The sequence below is a fragment of the Monodelphis domestica genome, chromosome 5 (assembly GCF_027887165.1).
Source record: "Monodelphis domestica isolate mMonDom1 chromosome 5, mMonDom1.pri, whole genome shotgun sequence".
In the NCBI taxonomy this organism is placed as follows: Eukaryota; Metazoa; Chordata; class Mammalia; order Didelphimorphia; family Didelphidae; genus Monodelphis; species Monodelphis domestica.
In genome coordinates, this window is record NC_077231.1 from 215,389,754 (window position 1) to 215,416,961 (window position 27,208).

The window sequence follows — 27,208 nt, forward strand, 5'->3', positions numbered from 1 at the left end:
AACCACAGGACTATGCTCTGTATTCTGGGCACCAATTGGCTCAGTGTTTATAAGAGTGTGGGAAAGGTATTAAGAGTATGGAAAAGGTTCAAAGGAGAGTGGGGAGGGTTTATAAAGCCTTAAAATATATATAAATAATAAAATAAATCTAACACTTTTTCACCTAGCTAGCACAGGGGTTTCCTATGATAGGTGATGGATCACTGTATATGCTTTTTTTTTTTTATCAATTCCTTATATATCTTAAATAGAATGTCTTTATAATTTATTTGCTGCAGTTTTTTTAATTGCTACTTTTAAATATAGCTGCAATGATTTTGTTCATTCCAAGCTCTTAAAATGCATATAATTTTCTCTTTGATAATCTCTAAATAATATTTTATGATTACCTTAAGAATTCTCTTCCTTGCCACAATGAAAGTTACCTCTCATTTTTAAGATTTGTTTTATCATGTGATATTTCAATTATGAGACTATTTTCTACCAAATTATTTTCCAGTGTTCTCCAAAAGTTTTATTGAATAGAGAATCTTTATTTAAATATCATATTTATGCTCTTGGGTTTAATGAATACTGGAAAATAGTGGTTACTGCTGTTGTAACTTGAATATTTAATGTTTCACTGTATTATATTTTCTTCGAAAAAAATAGTACCAAATAATTTGGATGACAACTGCTTTGGAGTATAGGTTAAAAGGTGATGTTAGCAGTAGAAATGCCAGCCTCACTTCTTATTGCTTCCCATTCCCCATTATTTCTCTTGAGATTCTAGATCTTTTGTTCTTCTCAATAAATATTTTGTTGAGTTCCAAAAATAATCTCTTGTAAGTATGGCTGGTATAACAATACACTTGTAAATTAATTTAAGTAATATATTTTTTATTTTATTTAAGTCACATATTGGTTAATTACCTAAATCTTTCTTTTAAACTATGCCTAAATATTTTTGTTTTTCCTGCACTACCATTGCTTTCTTTTGATTATTTGCAAGGGAGAGCTCCATAAGGGAGCAAATCAAACCTATTCTGGCCATGTCTAACATAACATACCTTATTCCACACCTATAGTCTGCTTCTGAAGGGAGGGAGCTATTTCATTGTTAGTCATTTGGAGGTACAACTAGTCAAAGTTCTGATGAATTTCAACATTTATCTTCATATTACTATGGTCAATGTATATGTATATGTTTGCTATACCACAATCTATTCATAAAACACACCTGCCTCTGCAATATTTTATATAAATCCTCCCAAATTTTTCTTCTTCATTTGTCATTTCTTATGGCACAGTAATAATCCTTCCTTTACAATTCTATCAGGTGCAATTTCTTCAAATAGTGCATAGTCATTTTTTTCTCTAGTTTTGTGCTACTACAAATATCCTGGGATCTACGCAGCAGTTCTGTTTTTCCTTACTTGAAGGTGTATGTCCAATAGTAGTACTGCTGGATTAAAGAGTATATAGAATTTAGAGACTTCTATAGTTCTCGGAGTAGTTAGGTGGTGCAATAGATAGAGTGCTGGGGTGGATGCAGGAGCACTCATTGTCCTGAGTTCAAATCTGGCCTTTGACATTTGCTACCTGTGTGACTCTGGGCATGGTACTTTAATCCCATTTGCCTCAGTTCCTCATCTGTAAAATGAAGCTAGAGAAGGAAATGGCAAACCACTCCAGTATTTTTGTCAAAAATATGGGTCATGAAATGTTGGACAAGGCTGAAGAACACAATGATGTCAATGATGATGATAAGTACTTCCATTTGGCTTTCTGGAGTTGACATCAATTCAGTAATCTACCCATAGTGCATTAGTGTGGCTATCTTTCCAAAGGCATTCTGTCATTTATCATTTTTCCTTTTTTTTAAAATATATGCTAATCTGAGGGGTTTGAGATGAAACTTCAGAGTTGTTTAATTGGTATTTCTTTTATTGTTAATGACAAAGCATTATAAAATATAGATATTAATGGTTCTTTGTTTTATCTTTTGAAAACTTCCTGTTCCTATCATATGATGAGACTGAGTCTCTATAGGAGAATGGCTCTTGTTCTAGTGATACCATTCATATATATCAGAAACAGATATTTATGTGCAGATAATTGATATGAAGATCTTTTTCTTTACTTGACAGCTGCTATTTCTATTTAGCTATATATTTTGTTCAATTCAAAATATAGGTCCTTATCTCCAGAACTAGTATTGCAAATATCAGATCTATTGTCATCAAGATGTTATTTAGGGTTAGGGCATCTGACACTAGGCCTAATTTTTGCTGGTCTTAGTTGTAAAATGAAGACATTGGGCTATATAGTTACTAAGGTTCCTTTATGCTCTAAATCTATAATCCTATGATTCTTCCCTGGGGCTCAAGATAAAACTAAATTAACGCCACCTCCCACACACCCCCCCCCTCCCCGCAGCCTCAGACAAGGTAGAATTCCAAACTGAATCACATTCTTGATTATGGTTAGGAAACTCAAATCACTTCCTCTTCTAATTGCTTTAACAGCCACAGACATCCAAGGAAAGCCCCTCAACCTTTGCCACTCCAGCCCCACCCTAACTCCCTTGATCTTATCCCTATTCATCTCCAAACAATCCAATAAACATTTATTAAGCACTTACGGAATGGTAGGCACTGTGTTAAGTCCTAGGAATAAAATAAATAAAAAGAAAATATCCCTTGCCCTTAGAGAGCTTACTTATAATCAAAGGGGAAATTACACACATTATACCCAAAAAAGGGCAGGAAAGGGAATGGGGGAGACATCAGGTAGTATCTTATAGAATTGAAACCAGGCAGGGCAGCAAGATACAAAGTGGCCTTACTCCCAATTCCATATACTACTCTGCCTTCCCCTTCCAATCTGCCTTGTGAAACTTGTTCTTTCATTAAATTTTCACTTAATCTCTTTTATTGCATAAAATGTCAAACTTTCTTGATATGCTTATTGGTTTTACTGAACTGTCTCCCTTCCGTTTCCTTTCCACCCTTGGAACCAATTTTTTATTATTGTTATAAAGAATTCCTCTGTGGGAGAGGGAAAGGATATACCTGGAGATGTAGATGATTTATTTTATAAAATGTCATCTATGAAAGAGAACAATTAGACAATCTTTCCAACAAAGCAAATTTTTGTTTGTAGTCTATAAATAACATCTTTCAAGGCAATGGAATGTGATACCTTGTGCATTCATAACTCTTTTTATACCTCATATAATATGTATGTTCAGGTAATGGTTAAAGAACATTTTGGGGGCAGCTAGGTGGCTCAGTGGATTGAGAGTCAGGCCGAGAGACAGGAAGTCCTGGGTTCAAATCTGACCTCAGACACTTCCCAGCTGTGTGACCCTGGGCAAGTCACTTAACCCCCATTGCCTAGCCCTTACCACTCTTCTGCCTTGGAGCCAATGGCTCCAAGACTGAAGGTAAGGGTTTAAAAAATAAAGAGAACTTTTCCCCAACACTTTTTGATCCAAAATTTGAATTAATTTAATATGTATACGGTAAATAACCTTCTAGTTAAAGGCATCTTTCATGTATAGTACTTAATATGCCATAGAAAGTAGAAGAATATAATAACTCCAGACTGCAAATTCTCTTTGGCAATCTTGACTACAACCTACTCATTATATTTTTAATGCCACCCAAAGAAGGTTCTTTCCACATAATGCTAGTATTAATTTAACAGAGAGACAATGGGAAAGGATGGATAAAATGCTGACCCTGAAGTCAGTAAGTTCAAATCCAGTTTCTGACACTCTGGCTTTGTAAAAAACAAACAAACACCATTGCACTTAATTTCTCTGAGCCTCTAGCAGTTCACTAAGTCCCATCAGCTACATTACAGAGATAGAAAGATCTATACTAAATTGTATGAAATTATGCCATGGAGATTTATGTCACCATTTCTTCTAAAACAGCAGAAATAATTTTGACTCTCCTGAATCAGGAATTAACATGTATTCATATACCAATTAAATCAAAGCTCGCTGATATACTAACATGAAGTGGATCAGGAAAGGACTAGTAATACTGAGATGGTGTCTGGATAGTTGGTTTAGGATAGCTAATACCCGTTTCATTTGCTGAACACAAAGAGGACAAAAAATTGATTATTTCATAATATTATTTATATAAAGTATTTATGAAGTAGTGTTCCTTAGTCTTTCCAGAAAAAAAAAAAACCCTATAGTCTTTAATATTTGAAGAGTGCATCAAAAGGATTCTTGTTACAATTCAAGGAACTGAGTACTAGTTTAGAAGATCTTATATTAAGAAAATTTGGATACTCTTATTAACCTAAGATAGAGGGAACTGATGGTAACTTTTCTCTTTTGATGATCTAATTTTCTAAAAAATGAAAAAGAACCTGGAAACATTCAAATTTTATAATGCATATTACTGGTTACTCATGTCAATTCAACATTATTTCTATAGACAGAATTTAAAGACTCATTATCATATCATTTATTAGATTCTGAGGCTAAGCATTATCAAGTTATTTAATCTCTTTCTTGCTATACTGTTAATAATTCTTGATGTTTTAGTTTAAAGCTTATTGACTTCTAATTCCAGTTGAGGATATGTAGATAACAGAGAGGAATAATAAAAACCATAATGATGTCAACAAAAGTCAATTAAGCATAAAGTGAAAGTGTCAATATTGAGATTATTAATCATCACAGACATGTCTCATTTGATCCTCACCATATCCTGTTGCGTAGCTTCACTTTGGCTTTTCCCATGTTCATTTTTATGAAAGAAATTATCAATTTGTCAAGTGTATTGCAGGTAAAATGTAAAATATCAGAATTTTCTTGTTAATTAGAATATTTTTGTAAAAATATCTACTGAGAACAACTATAAAATACTACTAACTATAATAATGATGACACATGAAATTTAACCTAATTTCTGTTGCAAAATATTTTGAGCTTCTGGTACATGAATGCTTCTCACAATTGCATTCTTTTTTTATTTATGTGATATAAATTTGAGTTCATTTAATGTAGAAATTGGCTTAAGGGCATAAGCTAAAGATCTGGAAATCAAATACAATTATAGCTTCTTTTATTAATTCCACTTTTAATAGAATTATCTTTCTTAAGAAATTTCTTTAACATAATGTTAGAGGCTAGAGAGTATATATGGTAATAACTTTTTTTGATTAAATATGTAAAATGATGTTAGATTTCCTGCTGTGAACAATACTTTCTATCCATTACAGAATTTAGTGGATACATTATGAATTTCTTTTTAAAAAAATTATATTACTAAAATTTATATTATATATACATTATATATATACTACTATAGATAGCCTCATTAAAACTACACTTCCCTTTGCACTAATTTTTGACACAAATTTATAATTAATTTAAACACACTTTAATTTATTTGAATTTCAGGTATAATAGAATTTATAAATTTATTCAGTTATCATCATTACCACTCTGACCTATAGTTAATCTGCTTGGATTTGTTGCCATAGTTTTCCTTGATTTTATAACAGTACATACAATACTGTAATTGTAGACAAGTATGATCCAACCAACAGACTGTCTCATGTGAGAGGAACAGCCTAATTAAATACAGGAAGGTTCTATTACTTAACTAGTAGCCTAGTCAATAAAATGATGAATTCTTTGGTGATAGCAACACATAAAATGAAGAAAAATACAAAAGGGTGTTCAACCCTAAACTCTTTTTTATTTCTACATCAAGTGATGGTGATAAAGTTATGGAATAGTTTTTAAAAATACATAATTTTTACAACACCTTAATGGGTGAAATTAGCATTATTATAAATGTGAGACCTCTATCAAATAACTAGAAAAAAATAAAAACAAAATTCAAGTGAAATAATAAATGATTAAAAATATCAAAGGAGCTAATTTAAAAAAAACTGTGCAGAAAGGTGGCCCAGCAATACCAGATTTCAAACTGTATTACAAAGTAGTAATCATAAAAATAGTCCAGTAAGTGGTTAAGAAATATAATGGTAGATCAATAGAATAGATTATATACCCTATATACAAGTGTCAATGACCTTAGCAACCTAGTGTTTGATAAATCCCCAAAACCCAGCTTTTGGGATAAGAACTCACTACTTGACAAAAACTGCTAGGAAAATTGGAAAATACTATGGCAGAAACTAGGTATAGATCAATATCTCACACTCTATACCAAGATAAGGTCAAAATGGGCATAGGATTTATATATAAAAAGTGATACCATAACTAAATTAGGGAAACATGGAATAATGTATCTGTCAGACCTCTGGAGAAAGGAAGACTTTATGACCAAACAAAAGATAGAAAACATTACAAGATGTAAAGTGAATAATTTTGATTATATAAAAGTTAAAAAGCTTTTGTACAAACTAATGTAACAAAAATTAGAAGGGAAACCAAAAATTGGGGAAAAAAATTTATAATGATTTTCTCTGAACAAGACCTAATTTCTCAAATTTATAGAGAACTAAGTCAAATTTACAAGAACACAAGTCATTTTCTAAATGACAACTGGTCAAAGGATATGAACAAGAAGTTTTCAGATGAAGAAAACAATCATCAAAAATCATATGAAAAAACGTTCTAAATCATTCTTGATAAGAGAAATGCAAATGAAGACAACACTGAGGTACCACCTCACACCTATCATATTGGCCAATGCAATAGTAAAGGAAAGTGATAAATATTGGAGGGGATGTGGCAAAATTGGGATACTAATGCAGTGTTATGAGCTGATCCAACTGTTGTGAAAGGAAATTCTTGATTCTTTTTGTCTATTCTGAGTTTGGACCTGTGAAAAGGTAATCCTTTGTTCTCTTTGTCTAGTTGGAGTTAAAACTCTGGAATAACAATAACTTAAATACCCTTACTTTGAAACTCACTAAAGACAGGATTAACTCTCTTTTGTCTACTTTTGAATTAATCAACAAAAGCAATACACCCTTATTTAACCCTAAAGTAAGGGAAGTCCACAAACTCTTACTCCTAGGAGGAGCATTAATACCTTTAGAGGTGAGAAGCCAGCAAGATACTTGGAAGAGCTCCACCCTTTTTCCTAACTCAAACAACCAGAACTGTGAGAATCCAAAGGTGACAACTCAAAAACGTGTGAATCCTAGGAGAGTTGACACCTTCAGGGGATGAGAGATGTGACAATTTTGGAAACTGTGGTTGGCCCCTGTGAAGAGGGGCAGGGATAGGAGACCACCACAAAAGCCACAACATCCTTCAGCTGGGAGTCTGGTGAAGTGGAGTCTCATGGAGAGCACATTCTGGAGATAGTTTTCGAGGGAACTTCATTGGAGATTGCGGGGTGGATTGTGACTTCAACTTAGACTGACTCCTAGACTACTTGGTTGGGTGAGTGAAAAGGCTAACTCCCTTCCTAATTTCCTAAGAGATTAGCTGCCATCTTGGAGAAGGCTGCATGATTACTCACTACCAGCCTTCCTGGCTGAGGACCTGTATAGGTATTTTCTCTAACATCTTTCATATTTCTCTACTTTATTGTTTCCCCTCTATTTTGGTAAATAAACTGCATCCCAACCATTAAATTTAGCCTTTACATTATTCTGGAGGGCAATTTGTAACTATGCCAAAAGATCTATAAAAATGCATACTCTTTGACCTGGTAATATCATTACTAGGTCTGTACCCCAAAGAGATGGAGAAATCTCCTTGTATGAAAATATTTATTGCAGTTCTTTTTGTAGTGGCTAAGAATTAGAAATTGAGGGGGGGTCTATCAGTTGGGGAATGGCTGAACAAACTGTGGTGCATGTTGGTGATGGAATACTATTGTGCCATAAGAAATGAAAAGCAAGATAATTTCAGATAAAAACTGGAAATAGGCAAACTTTCCTCCACTCTGGACCTCTTTCTTTTATACTTCTTCCAACTCTTTGCTTTCCCTAATAGCTGCTTCTCCCACATGACACTACATCTCTGTCATTCTCTTTAACACTGGCTAATCTTATACTAATACTTCCCAACAATGTCATGGCACTGATCCTAGACAGAGGAAGAATATGACTTGCTTTCTACTGTCTCTTCCACCATCACTGAGAAAACTCTCCACTTCTGAAGCTCACTCTTTTTCCAATAAAGATTTTTGTTATTGTTATATCCTGGTTCCATCCTTCAATATTTGGCTTGCTATCTTTCCTGCCCAATTTTTACATTTATACTAAAGGAATTAAAAATTCATATAGAAGTCCCCATAACACCATTAACCCTAAGATTCCTCAATTTCACCAAATTCCAATGCCTCTTTCTCCATTCAACCTTAGCCATATTCAAGTCACACTTGGATCTCATTCATAAGTGTCTCAACTCCATGATGAAAAATTCTGACACCTCCATATCTGATATCATTCTATCTCTTCCCTATGCCTTGTTCCTCCTAAACTTATTTTTTGTTGACATTGAGACTTCAATTCATTTACCCTGCAGTACTTTGTTAAGCCATTACTTCTGCACTGACTTCTTTCCTTCCTAATTTTGATACTATAATTAACCATTTCAACTTTACATTGTCCTCAAGTCTTAAATTCTTTGAACTCTTGTCACATTTCAGCTCTAAAGTACTCATACCACCCACAACCAATGCTCCTACTTAATCAAGTATTCCTGAAGAGATCTGGAGGTAGTCATAGGACCATGCTGAATGGACACACTACAAATTTATGTTATTTAACTTCAACTGGGCCACCATTGCAAAGCAATCCTCTTACTTTTCCCCTCATTAAATTTCCTCTCTCATTCCTCACAGTAATTTTTTCCAAACTTTCACTTCTCTCCTTAAGTTTCCTATACCTTTCCTTCTCTCTGCTCTCTCCCTCCTTCTCCTTTCAAGCAATGGGTAGTGACAGAGAAAAGTTTGATTGGTATTAGGTGCCACACTGTTTTATCCATAGGCAATTAAGACAATTGTTGTTGCAGTCATGTCTGTTTATCTGTGATCCCATAGACCATAACGTCTGTGGGATTTTCTTGGCAAACATATTGAAGTAATTTGCCATTTCTTTTTTCCAGTGGACTGAAGCAGACAGAAGCGAAGTGACTTGCTCCAGGATCACACAGCTAGCATCTGGCTGGATTTGAAGCAAATGGGCATTGTGATGGTGTTCTGAGCTAAGCTTGACTCAGGCTAGCTCCCTGGTAGTTTAGATTCAATATGAGAACAATGAGCAACAAGGTGTCCCAGTAGTTACAACACAGGACCAAGAGTCAGAAAAATGCATCCCCCTAAATTCAAATCTGGCCTCAGACACCTAGTAGTTGTATGATCCTGGGCAAATCACTTAATCCTTTATGCCTCAGTTCTTTATCTGTAAAACAAACTGGCAAGGATATGGTAAACCACCCAGTGTCTTTGCTAAGAAAACATAATTGGGTTCTCAACGACTGTTTCAGTCAGACACAACTGAAACAACTAAACAATGAGAATCCTCAAGAAACTTAACATCAAATGTGGAGGGGGAAAACATGCAAACACAATATGTACAAACGAGCAGCATGCAAAGGTAAGGATGGAACACTGGAAGAGGACATAATTGATGGATGAAGATGGTTGTTGGCAGAGGATCATGGGAGAAGAATGAAGACCTGGGAGAGTTCCCAGAGGAAGTCGGACTTTTTGAGATTTGATCACAAGGTGAGAGGACATGTCTTACCTTCCTGGAGATCAGTCAAGAGCCAGGTGAAAGATTTTAAGAGATATAGCCCTGGGACTTCTTAGGAAGAATATTATAGGATCCCGATATCTCTAGTAACATCTACAGAGAGATTCAGGTCTCACTGGACCTGTGGGGGCCTTGGACTCACAGGCCAAGAGCTGGAATCCCTCTCAGCCCTTTGGCACCTGCTTTACTCTTACCTTGACTCCTTTAGTATTTAATTTAGCTTGAGAGAGAGAGTTGGGAGGTAAGGAGAAATTCTGATTTTGCTCTGAAACAATCAGAATGAAGGACCTTGTTAGGACTTAGAAATAGGGACACCAACAACCTCTAACCGACCTCCTTACTTCCAGATATCCCGAATTATTAAACTATTCAAATCACAGTCAGATAGTAAAAAATGGGATTTATTTAAAGAACTTGGAGGAAGCATCTCTCTGGGGTTACTGATCAGCCACTGCTAAGTGACCCCTCCCTCGCCGAGTCAGAGGACTGGGGGAGAGAGGAAGGCTTGTCTTCCTGGGTGATTAGAGCTTGGGTATTTTGGGGGTATCCGGTCCATCATCTATTAGGGAAGACCCTCTTCCAACTTACCAACACCAGCTTTCTACAGGAGAACCACATTTTCCTGAGTTATACCCTCTGTAACACAGCCCAGGAAAAGAGAGTGAGAGAGCATAATAGGAGTCACTCCACCTAGACTTCTACCTTTCCTCACTCAACTGTTCACAAGTAGTAGCTTCCTCTAGATCAAATAACACCATCATCCAAAATAATCTTTATAGGATTGAGGAAGACTTCTTCTAAGAGACAGGATTTTAGTTAAGACTTAAAGGAAGCCAAGGAGGTCAGGAGTCGAGAGTGGAAAGAGAACAGTGCAGGCATGGTGGATAGTCAGAGAGAACCAAGAGATGGAAATAGTTAGGCGGCCAGTATTACTAAATCAAAGAATACTTATCAGGGAGTAACATGTGAGAAAACTGGAAAGGTGGAAGTGGGGTAGGTTGTAAAAGGTTTAAGATCAAGCCACTGGGGTTTACAAAGCGATGTAATTAGACTTGTATTTTAGGAAAATAACTTCAGTGGCTGAATGGAGGCTGGATTGGAGCAGGGAGAGACTTGAAGCAGGCAAGCCCACCAGCAGGCCAGTGTAATAATCAAGTTGTGATGTGATGAGGGCCTGCATTAGAATGGTGGCAGTGTTATGAGCACATGGCAGAAAAGGAATCAGGATAAAGAAAAACTATATTGTGTGTCAGACACTGAGGATACAAAGAAGTAAAAACAGTTTCTGGCCTCAAAGAATTCCCAGTCTAATGGGAAGGAAAACATGTACACAAATAGATATATAAAAGATACAAAGAAGATAGAAGGTAATCCCAGAGAGGAAGACACCTGTAGCTAAGGGAACCAGAAAAGGTCTCTTCTAAAAGAGGTGTTTGAGCCAAGAATTCTAAGAAGTGGAGGTGATGATATACCAGAAGTGGCAGATAGCTAGTACAAAGGCACAGAGACAGGCGATGGCCATCGTTGGACTTTAAAGTGTTGAAGTTTCAAAAGTGTGTAAGAAGTTTGAAAAGTAAGGAGTCAGATTATGAAGAGTTGAAAATCACAAAAATAAAACTTTTATGTTCTGATTCTGGTAGTAGTAATAGGGAGCCACTGCAACTATTTTAAGCAAAAGGGTAATAGGAACAGAACAGAAGCATGGAGAAAGGAAACCTTTTCCTGAAAGACAGAAAAGGAAGTAGTAGAGAAATTATCTAAATGTGAGAAAAAGGGGAGAAGGTAGATTAGTAAATCTCCTCCCTTGAAAGGGGATAACCTGGTCTTTAGCCTTTTTTTTGTTGTTGTTGTTGATATACTATTAAGTATCTAAATTAGATTCATGTTCAGAAGCCCATTTGACCCACAGACAGACCTTTCTCTGTGGGTGAAATGATGCTTCGCCTGCCTTTAACTACAGCTGAAATAAAACTCGTTTCTGACTCTTAAACTAATCTAAAAGTTTTTTTTTCTTTGTACCTTCCTTATCTTACCTTTCTACCTGCTCAAGTTCCTTCCTGTAATGTATCACCACCTCTGCAAAGTCTTCCCAATTCCTGCTGACTAAAATTGATTTTTCCATCCTCAAATTTCCTACCACACATTGTCTCAACCCTCACATTTATTATAATCTACCTGTATTATAGTTTTTTGAGTACATGGTATCTTTTTTTATTTCCTTCGGACTATAAGGTTTTTGAGGGACATAACTGTGCTTTTTTTTCATCTTTGGATCACTACAACTTTGCTTAGTATTATACACATTTTTATTTTCAATAACTTGTGATTTCTAAAATTTGATTTTATTTTGTTTTTAGCTCCAAATTCTTTCTCTTCCACTTACCCCTCCATCCACCCACTAAAAAGGTAAGAAAAATAAAACTTGTTATCAATATGTGCAGCCAACTAAAACAAATTCTTATATTAGCAATATTTAGAAAAAGATAAAAAAAAAGATGCTTCAATCTGCATTGAGTCCATTAGCTATCTATGTCGAGGTGGACAGCATCTTTTATAATAATGGTTGGTCATTAGGTTGATCCTATCCTGAATCCTATCCTGCATTTTCATAGCAGAAGGGCTTGTGCAACTCAATGAAACTATGAGTTATGCCATGCAGGATTACCTAAGACAGGACATATTGAAGGCAAATCATTCTAATATCTTTGACAAGAAAACCCTGTGGACAGTATTAAAATGCTAAAAAAAGAGTCGAACACAACTGAATGACTGAATAATTATGTAGATCAGAATTTCTTTTTTTAAAAAATAATATTTTATTTGATCATTTCCAAGCATTATTCATTAGAGACAAAGATCATTTTCTTTTCCTCCCCCCACCCCCATAGCCGATGCATGATTCTACTGGGTATCACATGTGTTCTTGATTCAAACTCATTGCCATGTTGTTAGTATTTGCATTAGAGTGTTTGTTTAGAGTCTCTCCTCTGACATGTCTCCTCAACCACTGAAGTCAGCCAGTTGCTTTTCCTCGGTGTCTCTACTCCCACAGTTTGTCCTCTGCTTATGGTGTAAAAATAGACTCGAACTCTGGACTTCAATCCCCACAAACCCTTGCTCCACTTCCCCAAAATGCTTTGTAATCTCACAGAATTCTGAGGTGGGCCGAGATCGAGAAGGGATTTAAGCTGATTGCAAAGGCTTTTGTGTCTCTTTTTGGACTTCCATTTTGGAGCAGAGGCGTCTCTTCTGTGATGTGAGGTTATCTTGTCTAGGCCTATGGCCTAGGCACGTGTTTTTTCTTATTCTGTATTTTCTTTAATCTTTAATAAACCTCTAAAAATATAATACTCATTGTAGAGAGAAACTAATTTTTACCTGCCTCAGTCTCCCCTAAATTTTAATCTTTACAGTTTGGTGACCTAATGGGAGAAAAAACTCTCAATCTTCTGATTTCTTTTCTGATCTTTAGTTCAGCTTTTAATATCTAGTGTCTAGAAATTTTTTTGAGCCACATTTCTCTGGCTAAGGTTTTTTTTTTTGTTTTACCCTCCCAAAGCTGCTGCTCATTACAGCCATTAGCTTCTCCCTGCCTGCCTGTTTGCTGTTTGTCTCTCACCTGGTTCCCGGCTGCTTCGTTCTGCCTGCCTGTTTTTTCCTGCTGAGGATCCTGATCCCTCTCCGTCCTCACCTGGTCCTGGCCCTGCCCACCCCGGCGGCCTGCTCAGGCTCTGGCTCCTGCTCCTGGTCTCTCACCTGGTGCCCGATCTCCCGGCCCTACCTGCCTGTTTCTATGCCCCAGACCCACGAGCTCAACCCCAGCCGGTTCATAACACAGATCCTTGGCTGGTAACAAAATTGGGGGGGGGGGGAGAAAGGGTATTGGCTCAACGTGGGAGGCCTGGGCTCCACGTGGACTGGGGCAGGAGGAGGTATCAGAGCAGGGGAGAGAGAAAAAGGGAGAGGAGAAGAAACAGACTTTTCAAACAGACTTTTAAGCAATGGGCTATTTAAAAGGATACCTTTTGACTGTTCTGGCAATTTCACTGATTTCACCTGCATGCCAGAAGAAAGATTCACCCAAAGATTCAACTTTGAAGGGGCAAATGGGTGGCTCAGGGAACTGAGAGCCAGGCCTACAGACATGCAGTCCTGGGTTAAAACTGGCCTCAGATACTTCCCAGCTGTGGGGCCCTGAGCAGATCCATTAACCCCCATTGCCTAGCCCATACCACTCTGCCTTCGGACAATAGACATTTAAATGGATAATTAATTAAAAGAAAACAAAAACAAAAAAAACACACACCTAAGGAACTTTAAAGACTGGCGGTTATGATTTTAAGGCATTTCAGACTCCAATGGTTATAAAAAATCTCTGTATTCTATTGCATTTTTCCTTATTGTTTTAAGATATAACTTTGTGATTTTAAGTTCATATATTACTGGATTCAATATTATTCTGTTATACTGTTCATTTTAATGTGCTGAGTTTTAAAATTCTGTTGCTTTTCCCCTATAACCATATATTGAAAAAAAAATATCATTGTGATAATTAAGCCCATATTAAAAAAAAAACAGTTTTTCTATTTTTCACTTTGTAAATTGTCACAGAGGATGGATGGACTTCAGAACTGGTTATAATTGTGTAACAACCTTTGGAAAATTTAATATGCTAAATATATCATGATTTTAAGGGTTTTTTAAATATGATTTTTGTAATTTTTTTTTTTAACAATCTCTGGTTATTTTGCCTTCCCCTACCACGAGGTAAGGCCCATAGCTGAAGTGAAATACTATTATAACCCCCAACCTTCCCACATGTGAATGGAAGTTGGGAAGTTAATCTCAGGGCATTTGCATCCCTAAAAAGCCTCCAAAAAAAGGAGCATCCCTTTATTTATACTCTTCAGCTCACTACTTTATTTGCACCAGAATGATATATAGATTTCTTGATTATGTTCTTAACCCAAGATGAGTTTTACCTTGTTTAAAAAAAATATATATATATATACACATATATGTTAAATAAATATATGTTTAAAAAACATATTTATTTAACATATATATGTATACATATATATAAAAACATAAACATATATGTATATATGTTTATTACCAAGGTTGAAAGATTTGCTACGTTTGTAAAAACTTGTGACAAATGTCCATCAATTCATAGGTTTTTTAAAATGCAATGCAGCAACTTGTGTGAAATATGATAGTGTGTTTGTTTGCTATTGTAATTAATTGGGCTATTGAAAATTTTGGGGATATTGATAACCACATATTTGTAATATTATTCAATTCATTTGTCATACTCACAGTGGAGCATGGCCAGATATTAAGAGGAAATGGATCTAATTTTTGGTGAGAAAGCCTTGTATTCTATATTTTCTTAGCTGACACAGTGTGTCAATGATTATAAGCTACATTTTTGAATTTTTAAAAGACTTTTATTATATTTTTCTTGCATGTGCAATATACATGTTTTTTTAAAATTTTTTCTCTCCTTTTATATTTGAAGCCCATGTCACCAGCATTAAGATTTTCTTTAAACTTTTGATTTTTCAGTACTACAAGTTTAAAATACATTTGCTAATGCATGCCCTAAAAAGCTTGTGACTATAAAAGCTATGCCACTAATTATTTAAAAAATTATGGGACTTTGCTTAATGATTCAGTCTGATTCCAGGACAAGAGATACACACAAGAGCCATTGCACAGAGCCAAAGAAAAGCCAATCCAGGATGGATTGATGCACTTCTAGGCCAATACAAAGGTTTTGAACCTAGTGTAACGACTTGAGGTTACTGTGTTTAACATTGTTAGACATAGGTCTTCCTTGTGTCCACACTCACTCTGAAAATACTCACAGACGAGTATCCCCAAAACCTTGGCTCATATTATCCGGTCCCTTTTTTCTGCCTTTCATAGTGTGCTACCTTTCTGTAGTCCTGGCTACTGACTGGGTAAATGCATCATTGCTTAGATCATTTTGATTGGGCCCAGATTCAAGGACCTGTTATAGATTTATTTTTCCTTTCACTTGGAATTTTTACACCTAAGACTTTGCTAGTCTATATTTTCATCCAATATTTTCTTTTTATATTTGGATTTTTCTGATGTCTTTTTAATATCTTACCAATTGGTTCATATACCTCATACCTCAGCCATGCATCCCTAAGTGACAATGTATTTTTTAATCACCCTCTTAACGGGGGGAATGTAAAAATATCATTATTTAAAGTACAAAGTTTAAATTCCTTTTGAGAAGAATTTTAGGTAAAGAAGATGCTACCTCTCTGAATCCAGAACTGAATGGTTGGAGAAGATACCATGAAGAAGCCTCCATACCAGCCAGCTGCACAAAAATTGAACTTTGGGTGTGGTTGATTGAACATTTATTTGTATGTATACTTTTATGCCAAAGGGGACTGCCCCCTAACTGGCTTTTTGTCAATGCGTTCAGCAATTATTGGTTTTATTCTTTTTTTTTCTCTTATCCTCAAATTATTGTAATCTTTAAATTGATTATGTTTTCATGATCCTTTGGAAAAAAAATTATTTTTTTCAAACGATCAAACGGCGGTATGTAAAAAATAGGCTTGAACTCTGGACTTCAATCCCCACAAACCCTTGCTCCACTTCCCCAAAATGCTTTGTAATCTCACAGAATTCTGAGGTGGGCCGAGATCGAGAAGGGATTTAAGCTGATTGCAAAGGCTTTTGTGTCTGTTTTTTGAACTTCCGTTTTGGAGCAGAGGTATCTCTTCTGTGATGTGAGGTTATCTTGTCTAGGCCTGTGGCCTAGGCACGTGTTTTTTCTTATTCTGTATTTCCTTTAATCTTTAATAAACCTCTAAAAATATAATACTCTTTGCAGAGAGAAACTAATTTTTACCTGCCTCAGTCTCCTCAGTCTCCCCTAAATTTTAATCTTTACAGTGGACAGTGTTTTTCTCCTAGATCCCTGCAGATTTTTCAGGGACATTACACCGCCATTAATGGAGAATTCCATTAGGTTCGATTATACCACAGTGTATCAGTCTCTGTGTACAATGTTCTCCTGGTTCTGCTCCTCTCGCTCTGCATTACTTCATGGAGGTCGTTACAGTCTCCATGGAATTCCTCCACTTTATTATTCCTTTTAGCACAATAGTATTCCATCACCAACATATACCACAATTTGTTCAGCCATTCCCCAATTGATGGGCATCCCCTCATTTTCCAATTTTTGGCCACCACAAACAGTGCAGCTATGAATATTCTTGTACAAGTCTTTTCCCCCATTATCTCTTTGGGGTACAAACCCAGCAGTGCTATGGCTGGATCAAAGGGTAGACATTCTTTATTGCCCTTTGGGCATAGTTCCAAATTGCCCTCCAGAATGGTTGGATCAGTTCACAACTCCATCAGCAATGAATTAATGTCCCTACTTTGCCACATCCCCTCCAGCATTCACTACTTTCCTCTGCTGTCATGTTAGCAAATCTGCTAGGTGTGAGGTTACTTCAGAGATGTTTTGATTTGCATCTCTCTGATTATAAGAGATTTAGAACACTTCTTCATGTGCTTATTAATAGTTTTGATTTCTTTATCTGAAAACTGCCTATCCATGTCCCATGCCCATTTATCAATTGGAGAATGGCTTGATTTTTTGAATAATTGATTTAGCTCTTTATAAATTTGAGTAATTAAGCCTTTCTCAGAGGTTTCTATGAAGATTTTTTCCCCAATTTGTTTTTTCTCTTCTGATCTGAGTTACATTGGTTTTGTTTGTACAAAAGCTTTTTAATTTGATGTAGTCAAAATTATTTATTTTACATTTTGTGATTCTTTCTATGTCTTGCTTGGTTTTAAAGTCTTTCCCCTCCCAAAGGTCTGACATGTATACTATTCTGTGTTTACCCAATTTACTTATGGTTTCCTTCTTTATGTTTAAGTCACTCACCCATTTTGAATTTATCTTGGTGTAGGGTGTGAGGTGTTGATCAATTCCTATTCTCTCCCACACTGTCTTTCAATTTTCCCAGCAGTTTTTATCAAATAGTGGATTTTGGTCCCCAAAGCTGGGATCTTTGGGTTTATAGTATACTGTCTTGCTGAGGTCGCTTGCCCCCAGTCTATTCTACTGATCCTCCTTTCTGTCTCTTAGCCAGTACCAAATTGTTTTGATGACTGCTGCTTTGTAATATAGTTTGAGGTCTGGGACTGCAAGGCCCCCATCATTTGTGTTTTTTTCATTATATCCCTGGATATCCTTGATCCTTTGTTATTCCAAATGAACTTTGTTATGGTTTTTTCTAAATTAGTAAAGAAATTTTTTGGGAGTTCAATGGGTATGGCACTAAATAGATAAATAAGTTTGGGTAGGATGTTCATTTTTATTATATTGGCTCATCCTACCCATGAGCAGTTAATGTTTTTCCAATTGCTCAAGTCTAGTTTTAGTTGTGTGGAGAGTGTTTTGTAGTTGTGTTCATATAGTTCCTGTGTTTGTCTCGGGAGATAAATTTCTAGGTATTTTATTTTGTCTAAGGTGATTTTGAATGGGATTTCTCTTTCTAGTTTTTGCTGCTGAGCTGTGTTGGAGATATATAGAAATGCTGATGACTTATGTGGATTTATTTTGTATCCTGCAACTTTGCTAAAGTTGTTGATTATTTCAATTAGCTTTTTGGTTGAATCTCTAGGATTCTTTAAGTAGACCATCATGTCATCTGCAAAGAGCGATAACTTGGTCTCCTCCTTGCCTATTTTTATGCCTTCAATTTCTTTTTCTTCTCTAATTGCTACTGCTAGTGTTTCTAGTACAATGTCAAATAGCAGAGGTGATAATGGGCATCCTTGTTTCACTCCTGATCTTATTGGGAATGCTTCTAGTTTATCCCCATTGCAGATGATATTAGCTGATGGTTTTAGATATATACTGTTTATTATTTTTAGGAACGACCCTTCTATTACTATGCTTTCTAGTGTTTTTTTTTTTAAACCCTTACCTTCCGTCTTGGAGTCAATACTGTGTATTGGTTCCAAGGAAGAAGAGTGGTAAGGGCTAGGCAATGGGGGTCAAGTGACTTGCCCAGGGTCACACAGCTAGGAAGTGGCTGGCTTTCTAGTGTTTTTAATAGGAATAGATGTATTTTATCAAAGGCTTTTTCTGTATCTATTGAGATAATCATGTGGTTCTTGTTGGTTTGCTGGTTGATGTGGTCAATTATGTGGATGGTTTTCCTAATACTGAACCAGCCCTGCATCCCTGGTATAAATCCTACTTGATCATGGTGGATGACCCTTCTGATCACTTGCTGGAGTCTTTTTGCTAGTGTCCTATTTAAGATTTTTGCATCTATATTCATTAGGGAGATTGGTCTATAGTTTTCTTTCTCTATTTTTGACTTGCCTGGTTTTGGAATCAATACCATGTTTGTGTCATAAAAGGACTTTGGTAGAACTCCCTCTTTGCTTATTATGTCAAATAGTTTGTATAGTATTGGGATTAACTGTTCTCTGAATGTTTGATAGAATTCACTGGTGAATCCATCAGGCCCTGGGGATTTTTTCTTAGGGAGTTCTTTGATGGCCTGTTGGATTTCTTTTTCTGATATGGGATTATTTAAGAATTCTATTTCTTCTTCTGCTAGTCTAGGCAGTTTGTATTTTTGTATATATTCATCCATATCACCTAAATTGGTGTAATTATTGCCATATAATTGGGCAAAGTAATTTTTAATGATTGCCTTAATTTCCTCTTTATTGGAGGTGAGTTCCCCCTTTTCATCTTTGATGCTGTTAATTTGCTTTTCTTCTTTCCTTTTTTAAAATTAGATTGACCAGTACTTTGTCTATTTTGTTTGTTTTTTCAAAGTACCAGCTTCTAGTCTTATTTATTAAATCAATAGTTCTATCACTTTCGATTTTATTAATTTCTCCCTTAATTTTTAGGGTTTCTAGTTTGGTTTTCTGCTGGGGGTTTTTAATTTGATTGCTTTCAAGTTTTTTTATTTGCATTTCTAATTGATTGATCTCTGCTCTCCCTAGTTTGTTAATATATGCACTCAGGGATATGAATTTACCTCTGATTACTGCTTTGGCTGCTTCCCAAAAGGTTTGAAAGGATGTCTCGCCATTGTCATTTTCCTCGATAAAATTATTAATTGTATCTATCATTCCTTCTCTAACTAAATGATTTTGGAGTATCATATTGTTTAATTTCCAATTAGTTTTTGATTTGGTTTTTCCATGTACCATTACTGATTGTTATTTTTATTGCCTTGTGATCTGAAAAGGCTGCATTTATTATTTCTGCTTTTCTCCATTCGTATGCCATGTTTCTGTGACCTAGTGTATGGTCAATCTTTGTGAATGTGCTATGTGGTGCTAAGAAGGTGTATTCCTTTTTGTCTCTATTTATTTTTCTCCATATGTCTATTAATTCTAATTTTTCTAAGATTTCATTCACTTCTTTTACCTCTTTCTTATTTTTTGATTTGATTTACCTAAATTTGATAATGGTTGGTTTAAGTCTCCCACTAATATGGTTTTACTGTCTATTTCTTCCTTCAATTCTCATAGTTTCTTCATTAGAAATTTGGGTGCTATATTATTTGGTGCATATATGTTGATTACTGATATTTCCTCATTATCTAAAATCCCTTTTAACAGAATGTAATTACCTTCCCTATCCCTTTTAATCAGGTCTATTTTTGCTTTGGCTTTATCAGATATCATGGTTGCAACTCCTGCCTTCTTTCTGTCAGTTGAGGTCCAGAAAGTCTTACTCCATCCTTTAATTCTGACCTTTTGGGTGTCTACCGCCTCATGTGTGTTTCTTGAAGACAACATATGGTAGGGTTTTGGATTCTAATCCATTCTGCTAATTGTCTACGTTTTATGGGTGAGTTCATCCCATTCACATTCAAAGTTATGATTGTCACTTGTGAACTCCCTGGCATTTTGATATCCTTCCCTAATTCTAACCTTCCTTCTTCAGCTCTAACTTTTTAATCCAGTGATTTATTTTAAATCAGTCCCCCTTGTCCCCTCCCTTGATATATTTCCCTTTCTAGCCCCTCCCTTTTTGTTCCCTTCCCCACCCCCCTTTTCTTCCCTCCCTTTTTAATGTTCCCTCCCCCTCTCCCCCCCTTGGTTTTCCCTTCTCCCTTCCCTTGTTGGGTAAGATAGAATTCAAGATCCCAATGGATCTGGATGTTCTTCCCTCTCAGAGTTGATTTCCCTGAGAGTATGGTTTAAGTAAAAACTCTCTTCCTCTCCTTCTTATAGGAGTTTTCTTCCCCTCCCCTTCCCGTGTGAATCTTTGTGTGAAAAAGGTTATTCTATTTGGTCTTTCTTTTCCCCCTATTTACACATTACATTGTCCCCACATATTAATATACACAGATTGATATAAATATAGTCCTTATAGAAGAGTTTGAATAAAATAAAAAGATAACATTTTTCTCCTTTTCCCTTTCCTTCATATTTACCTTTTCAGGTATTCCTTGCTCTTTGTTTTTTGATATCGAACTTTCCACAGAGCTCTGGTCTTTTCTTTGTAAAAACTTGGAAATCTTCTATTTTGTTGAATGCCCATATTTCCCTTGGAAGTATATAGTCAGTTTTGATGGATAGCTGATTCTTGGTTGTAGGCCCAGCTCTCTTGCCTTTCTGAAAATCATGTTCCATGCCTTACGGTCATTCAGAGTGGAACTTGCAAGGTCTTGTGTGACCCTGATTGGCATTCCTTTATATCTAGATTGTCTTTTCCTGGCTTCTTGTAAGATTTTTTCTTTTGCTTGAAAGCTTTGGAATTTGGCAATTACATTTCTGGGAGTTGTCTTTCGGGGATTTAGTGTAAAGGGTGTTCTGTGAACTCTTTCAGTGCCTGTATTGCCCCCTTGTTCTAGGATCTCTGGGCAATTTTCTTTGATTATATCTTGTATTACGATGTCGAATTTGCTGTTTATTTCTGGCTTTTCTGGTAGTCCAATTATTCTTAAATTGTCTCTTCTCCCTCTATTTTCCAAGTCTATGACCTTGTCAGTGAGATATTTTATGCTCTCTTCTAATTTCTTGGTCTTTTGGCTTTGCTTTATTAATTCTTGGTCTTTTACATGCTCATCATCTTCCAGTTGCCTGATTCTGACCTTTAAAGCCTGGTTTTCCTTTTCAGTTTGGTCAAACCAGTTTTGTGGATGCGTGAATTTCTTTTGCATTATTTCCCACTTTTCCTCCCAGCAGGCTTCCATCTTTTTGATAATTTCTGATTCAAATTATTCATGGGTTTGTGGAGAGTTTCCATTTCCTTTGGAAGGTTTCGGAGCATTTGCTTGTATTTCCTCTTCTATCTCCTCTGTATTTTTGCTCCATAAAATGTGTCCAAAGTCGCCCCCTTCTTCTTGTTTTTCTTGGAGTGTTGAGGCTTTCTGTGCTGTTTGCCATCTCTGTCTGAGTGGGGAGGTCTAGCTTTTCTTATCTCTGGTGTTCAAAGGCTTTAGCCACAGGCAAATTGTCCGTTTGCGGGTGTTACTGCTCTCAGTTCCCTCCTGATGCTTCTTTGTTGCCTTACGTCCATGCTCTGAGCCTGGCTTGGCACTGTCTGAGAGGTATCTCAGAGCCTTTGTGGGCCAGAGAGGCCTGCACTCTGAGGGGGGGGGGAGGGGCCGAGACTTCCCGGAAGTCCAAGGGCTCCTGATAGGATTAACTTCCCCTGGGTTGGATTGAGTGTATCTTAAAGTAGGGACCTTCCCTGAGACTCAGACGGAAGGATCCAACCAGGGGGCTACAGGTTCCCCTCTGTCTCTCTCTGTTTCCCTGCTGTTTGGGTGCCCCCGTGACTGGCTCAGGTTGTTTTCAGGATGTGGCCTTCTGAATAGCTGGCCCTGAGGGTAATTGTCGTTTTAGAAGACCCTGCACTCTGAGGAGGGAGGGGTCGTGGCTTCCTGGAGCTCTGAGAGCGGCTCCTGAAAGGATTAACTTCCGCTGGATTGGATTGAGTGTGTCTTAAAGCAGGGACCTTCCCTGAGACTTGGAAGGAAGGATCCAGCCAGGGGGCTACAGGCTCCCCTCTGTCTCTTTCTGTTTCCCTGCTGTCTGGGTGCCCCCGCGACTGGCTCAGGTTGTTTTCAGGGTGAGGCCTTCAGAATAGCTGGCCCTGGGGTTCTTTTGCTGGCTCTTAGGTTCCCGCTGCTGCCTCGGACTCAGCACTCTGGGTTGGGGGGGATGGGTCCTGGGACCTTCTTTCTGCATACCCCTTAGATCCGAGTGATCTTGGGTTCTGGCTTTTGGGGGGCCGTACCTTTTGATCCAGGTCCAGGAGGAGGGTTCCCGGGATCTATCCTGTTGTTTGTTTTGAATTTCGGTGTCCTAGGAGCATACAGTTTGAGATCGGTAAGGAAGGGTTTTCCAGAGATCTGAACTTTAGCTCTCTCTAAGCTTCCATCTTGACTGGAAGTCCAGATCAGAATTTCTAAGGCTTTCAAAGTTGTTTATCTTTACAATATTATTATTATTATTATTAAATAAATTGCTATCTTGGTTTTGCATACTTCATTTTTTATCAGTTCATACAAGTCTTTCCAGGTTTTCCTAAAATTCTTTTTCATCATTTCTTGCAGCAAATGAGTATTCCACCATCTTCATATACCTTAACTTATTTAGTCATTCACCTATACATGGGCACCCACTTAGTCTCCAATTCTTTGCCACCACAAAAAGAGCTATTATAAATATTTTTGTATATATGAGTTCTTTTCTTCTTCTTTTGATCTCTTTGGAGAATGGACCTAACAATAGTATTGTCTGGGTTAAAAAGCATTCGTAGTTTAAAGCTTTTGAGGCACAGTTATAAGTTGCTTTCTGGAATGGCTGGATCAGTTCACACTTCTACTGAAAGTCCATTAAAGTACCTGTTTTTCCATAGCCCCTCTGGTATTTGTCATTTCCTTTTCTATCAACTTTGTTGATGACTTGTGATTCCATAAATATTGGTATGCCATTGCCCTTTACCACCAATATAGAATTTTTTGACTTAAAATAAGAATTTTAGTAACTGCTATGGTCAAAAATTGTATAATCCTGGAATATGGTGATGAGCCTCTCAGCTTAAGATAGTACTATTAGGAAAATCCACATATCAATTATTTTCCTTACCTTTTTATCTTTTATCCTTATCCTTTCTGGTTATTTCACAACCCAATATCATATCCATTATGAATGAAGAAAGTTAAAGAAAACAGAAATCAAGTACTTCCATTGTGCTACAATCTAGATATTCTGATAAAAAGGTGTATTTCGCAGGGAATTGAAACAAAAATTTAAATGATGGTTTGAGGAATAGTCAATGGTTATTATTCAATGTTTTCTATTTTTTCTGAATGGTTGCTTATACAAAAGAGTTATGAGAAGCTATGAGCAAAAAACACATGGGATAAGAAGCCATGGTTGTATCCATATTGACTCAATGACATAATAAAAAAAAAAACTTTCTAAACTAAACTAATAATGCTTTGGGGAGAATTTGGCTTTTAAATTAAGTTGTAAAAAGAGAATATCAAATATAAGATTTTGATCATATCACTTTTACTACAATTAGGCCACTAGTATCAGATCCTCAGAAATGACATTGAAGATAACACAAATTGCTATTCACATTTTTAAAAATGTTGCACTTCAGCACCATCGAATTATATTCATATTATCACTAACCAGCACAATCTTTTTTTGCAAATTACCACATTGGTTCAAATCTAGATCATATCCAAACTTAATAAGTTATTTTTTAAAAGAAAAAAAAAACAGGTATGCACTAAAATATAGCACTGATAATAAGGCTGCATTTAAGTTTTATTCAAGACAGGTTTGGGGAAAATATACAGTTTATATTTTGACTAATACAATTAATATATTATAGTTTCTATACCTGCTCTTTCTAAAAAGTACAAAGTAGACAGATTAGGCAAGATGAAGATATACAAGGTTTACTTACCACAGTCCTCTGTTTGTTGGGGAGGAAGACTCTAACAATTGGTTTCTGTGGTGACTTAGGGTTGCTTCTTGACACATCTGTGGGATTCTGAAAAACTGCAAGAGATGAAGGTGCCACTGAAAGGCTAGAAGAGGAAGATGATGTAACTGTGTCTGTTGAAGCTGAGCTAGAAACAGAAAAATCAGTTCCATTCCCCATGGACTCTAATAATTGTTGTTCACGTTGTTGAAGTGCATCTAGCTTGCTGGTGTATTCTTCATAGGCCTACAAAAAAAAAAAAAGCAGAATTAAATATTTAATTTGGAGTTTGTATTGGTTGTACAAAAGAGGTCTTAAATTTAAAGGTTCTGATCACAGCACTTTTACTGAAATTAGGTCATAAGATTAGGTTAGTAATTAGATAGAAAAATGTCAGATTATCCTCAGAATATAAGAAATTAGGAAATAGATTCAATATACATTTTTTTTTTTACTTTAGGTCAATAGGATCTACATTAATCCTGAAAAGTCTCATCTCTTACAAATATACAGAAGTTTGATTAGTATGTGAATGCTACCTCCTCCCTTAACAATCATGTGTACTCTTCTTCTCTGGAAAAACTCCAAGTTATCATAAATCTCAGACATGATTAAGACTTTAAAGCCTAAATTATGACCAGTAAAAAAAAAACCCATATGATATTAATAAAAGATTTTCCCAGAGAAGATGTTAAAAACAAAAGCTTTACATTTATGGATATATAGAGGTCTCTCAGCTCTTCTGAGAGGTCACCATATCCCCCATCAATGCCTGTCCCCATTTAATTTTTAATCTCCTCCCTCTCTAACAGCTCCTTTGCTGCCTACAAAATACCCCAGCCATATTAATCCTTAAACAAACAAATGCACAAACAAAATTCTTCAGATGGGCAAACAGTCAAGGTCAAAGCTTCCATGCTACTCATTGGTGGGATCAAGTCATCAATTGCTGTTGTACTTCCAGCCTAGGTATTAGGGCTATACTTCCAGCTATGTCAAAACAACAACAAAACCAAAAACCTTCATTTGACTGTACCATGTCCTTTAAAGCTATCATTCTATATCTCTCCTACCTTTCATAATCAAATCCAACCCCTCCCCTCACAAAAAAGTGGTATATACTCCTTATCTCAATTTCCATTTACTTCTCAAATCTCTTGAAATATGATTTCCCAAAGGTAATACAGACTGTTCAGTTCCTCCTGTTTATTCTTGGGTCTAATTCATCATTCAATTGCACTGCCTGTTCAAGATTAATATACATATAATCTCTATAGGTTGTCCACCTATGCTATAATTGGGACATGAGGCATTCTTCATCAACTTGGTTTTCCCAATTTAGATGGTTACAGTTAACCGAAACAGTTTTTTCAAAGATAACCAATGATATATTAATTGTTAAATTTGATGGCTTCTTCTCAGTCTTCATCCTTCTTGATCCTCTTATCACATTTGAAACTACTGAACACCCTCTCCTCTTGAATCTCCTCTCTTCTTGCTGGGCTTTCTTTATACTGTTCTTTTCTTGCACACATATGTAGTTACATGAAATTTAGGCTTATGTGTACACTTAGCTCTATTTTTTTAAAGTTCCTGAAGGGCAGGGGCTGTTTTGCTTTTCTTTTTTTTTTCCTCCCATGCATAACACTGGAGCAGTGTCTGGCACATTTTAAGTACTTAATCAGTGCTCCCTAATAGCCCTTTATTATCTGTTACATACTGCTCACACTCACCATGCATCACTTCATTATCCTTTAAGTGGTACTCTTTGCTGTTTGGAAATTGTGTTCCATGACTTAAACCAATACAACATACTAGAATTTTGATAACAAAAAGATGGGGCTTCTTTTTCCCCAGGGAGAAATGTGGGATCATTGAAGAAACTTAGCAATTTACCTAAAACTAATATTTAGTCTGTTTATTTCATCCTGTTCAATCTTAGGCCCAAATTATAATTTATTTGTACTAACTTTTCAAATATAACTAACAATGTCTGAACTCTATATAGGATGTTCATCCAACTGTTGCAATTTAGATTAAAAGTATTAATTAATTTGTTTTTTCCTGTATTGATGATTAAGTGAAATTCTTTTAAGTGTTTACAAATTTCATTCAGGACCCGCTGCAATATTCTAGAACTTGACAGAAACATCACAGAGTCATCTCCAAACAAAAGGTTGAAGAAGGCTATCTACAGGGAAACCCTCTGCAACGTGAACTCATTGGAGATTGTTTACAATAATGGCAAATACCTTGGGCAATTGTATTAAGTTTCCTTGTTTAATACAGCACTTTATATTAATGACTAGATGATCATTCTCTAATGTTAATTTGGGAATTTTGGGATGTAAGTTGGGATGCAGTTTGTCTTGATTTAACGATAAATTCAAGTTAAGTCTATTCTTATTATCTTCTTCATTCATCTTAGATTTCAATTCTCTATTAGTTATTTTTGCTCTGTGCTCTCTAATATTCTTCCTCCGTTGTCCTTGGCAGAGCTGTGAGAAG

At 36.1% G+C, this 27,208-nt stretch overlaps 1 protein-coding gene across 6 annotated transcripts in view; it reads right to left on the minus strand.

Moving 5' to 3' along the window:
• The window catches only part of BRAF (B-Raf proto-oncogene, serine/threonine kinase), a 221,831-nt gene that overhangs the window by 77,977 nt on the left and 116,646 nt on the right, over nucleotides 1-27,208 (minus strand). For all 6 annotated transcript variants that reach the window (XM_056799800.1, XM_056799798.1, XM_056799797.1 and 3 more), the window contains exon 3: nucleotides 24,683-24,946. In XM_056799800.1, the coding sequence (XP_056655778.1) occupies nucleotides 24,683-24,946 (264 nt within the window). The remainder of the gene's footprint in view (nucleotides 1-24,682; nucleotides 24,947-27,208) is intronic.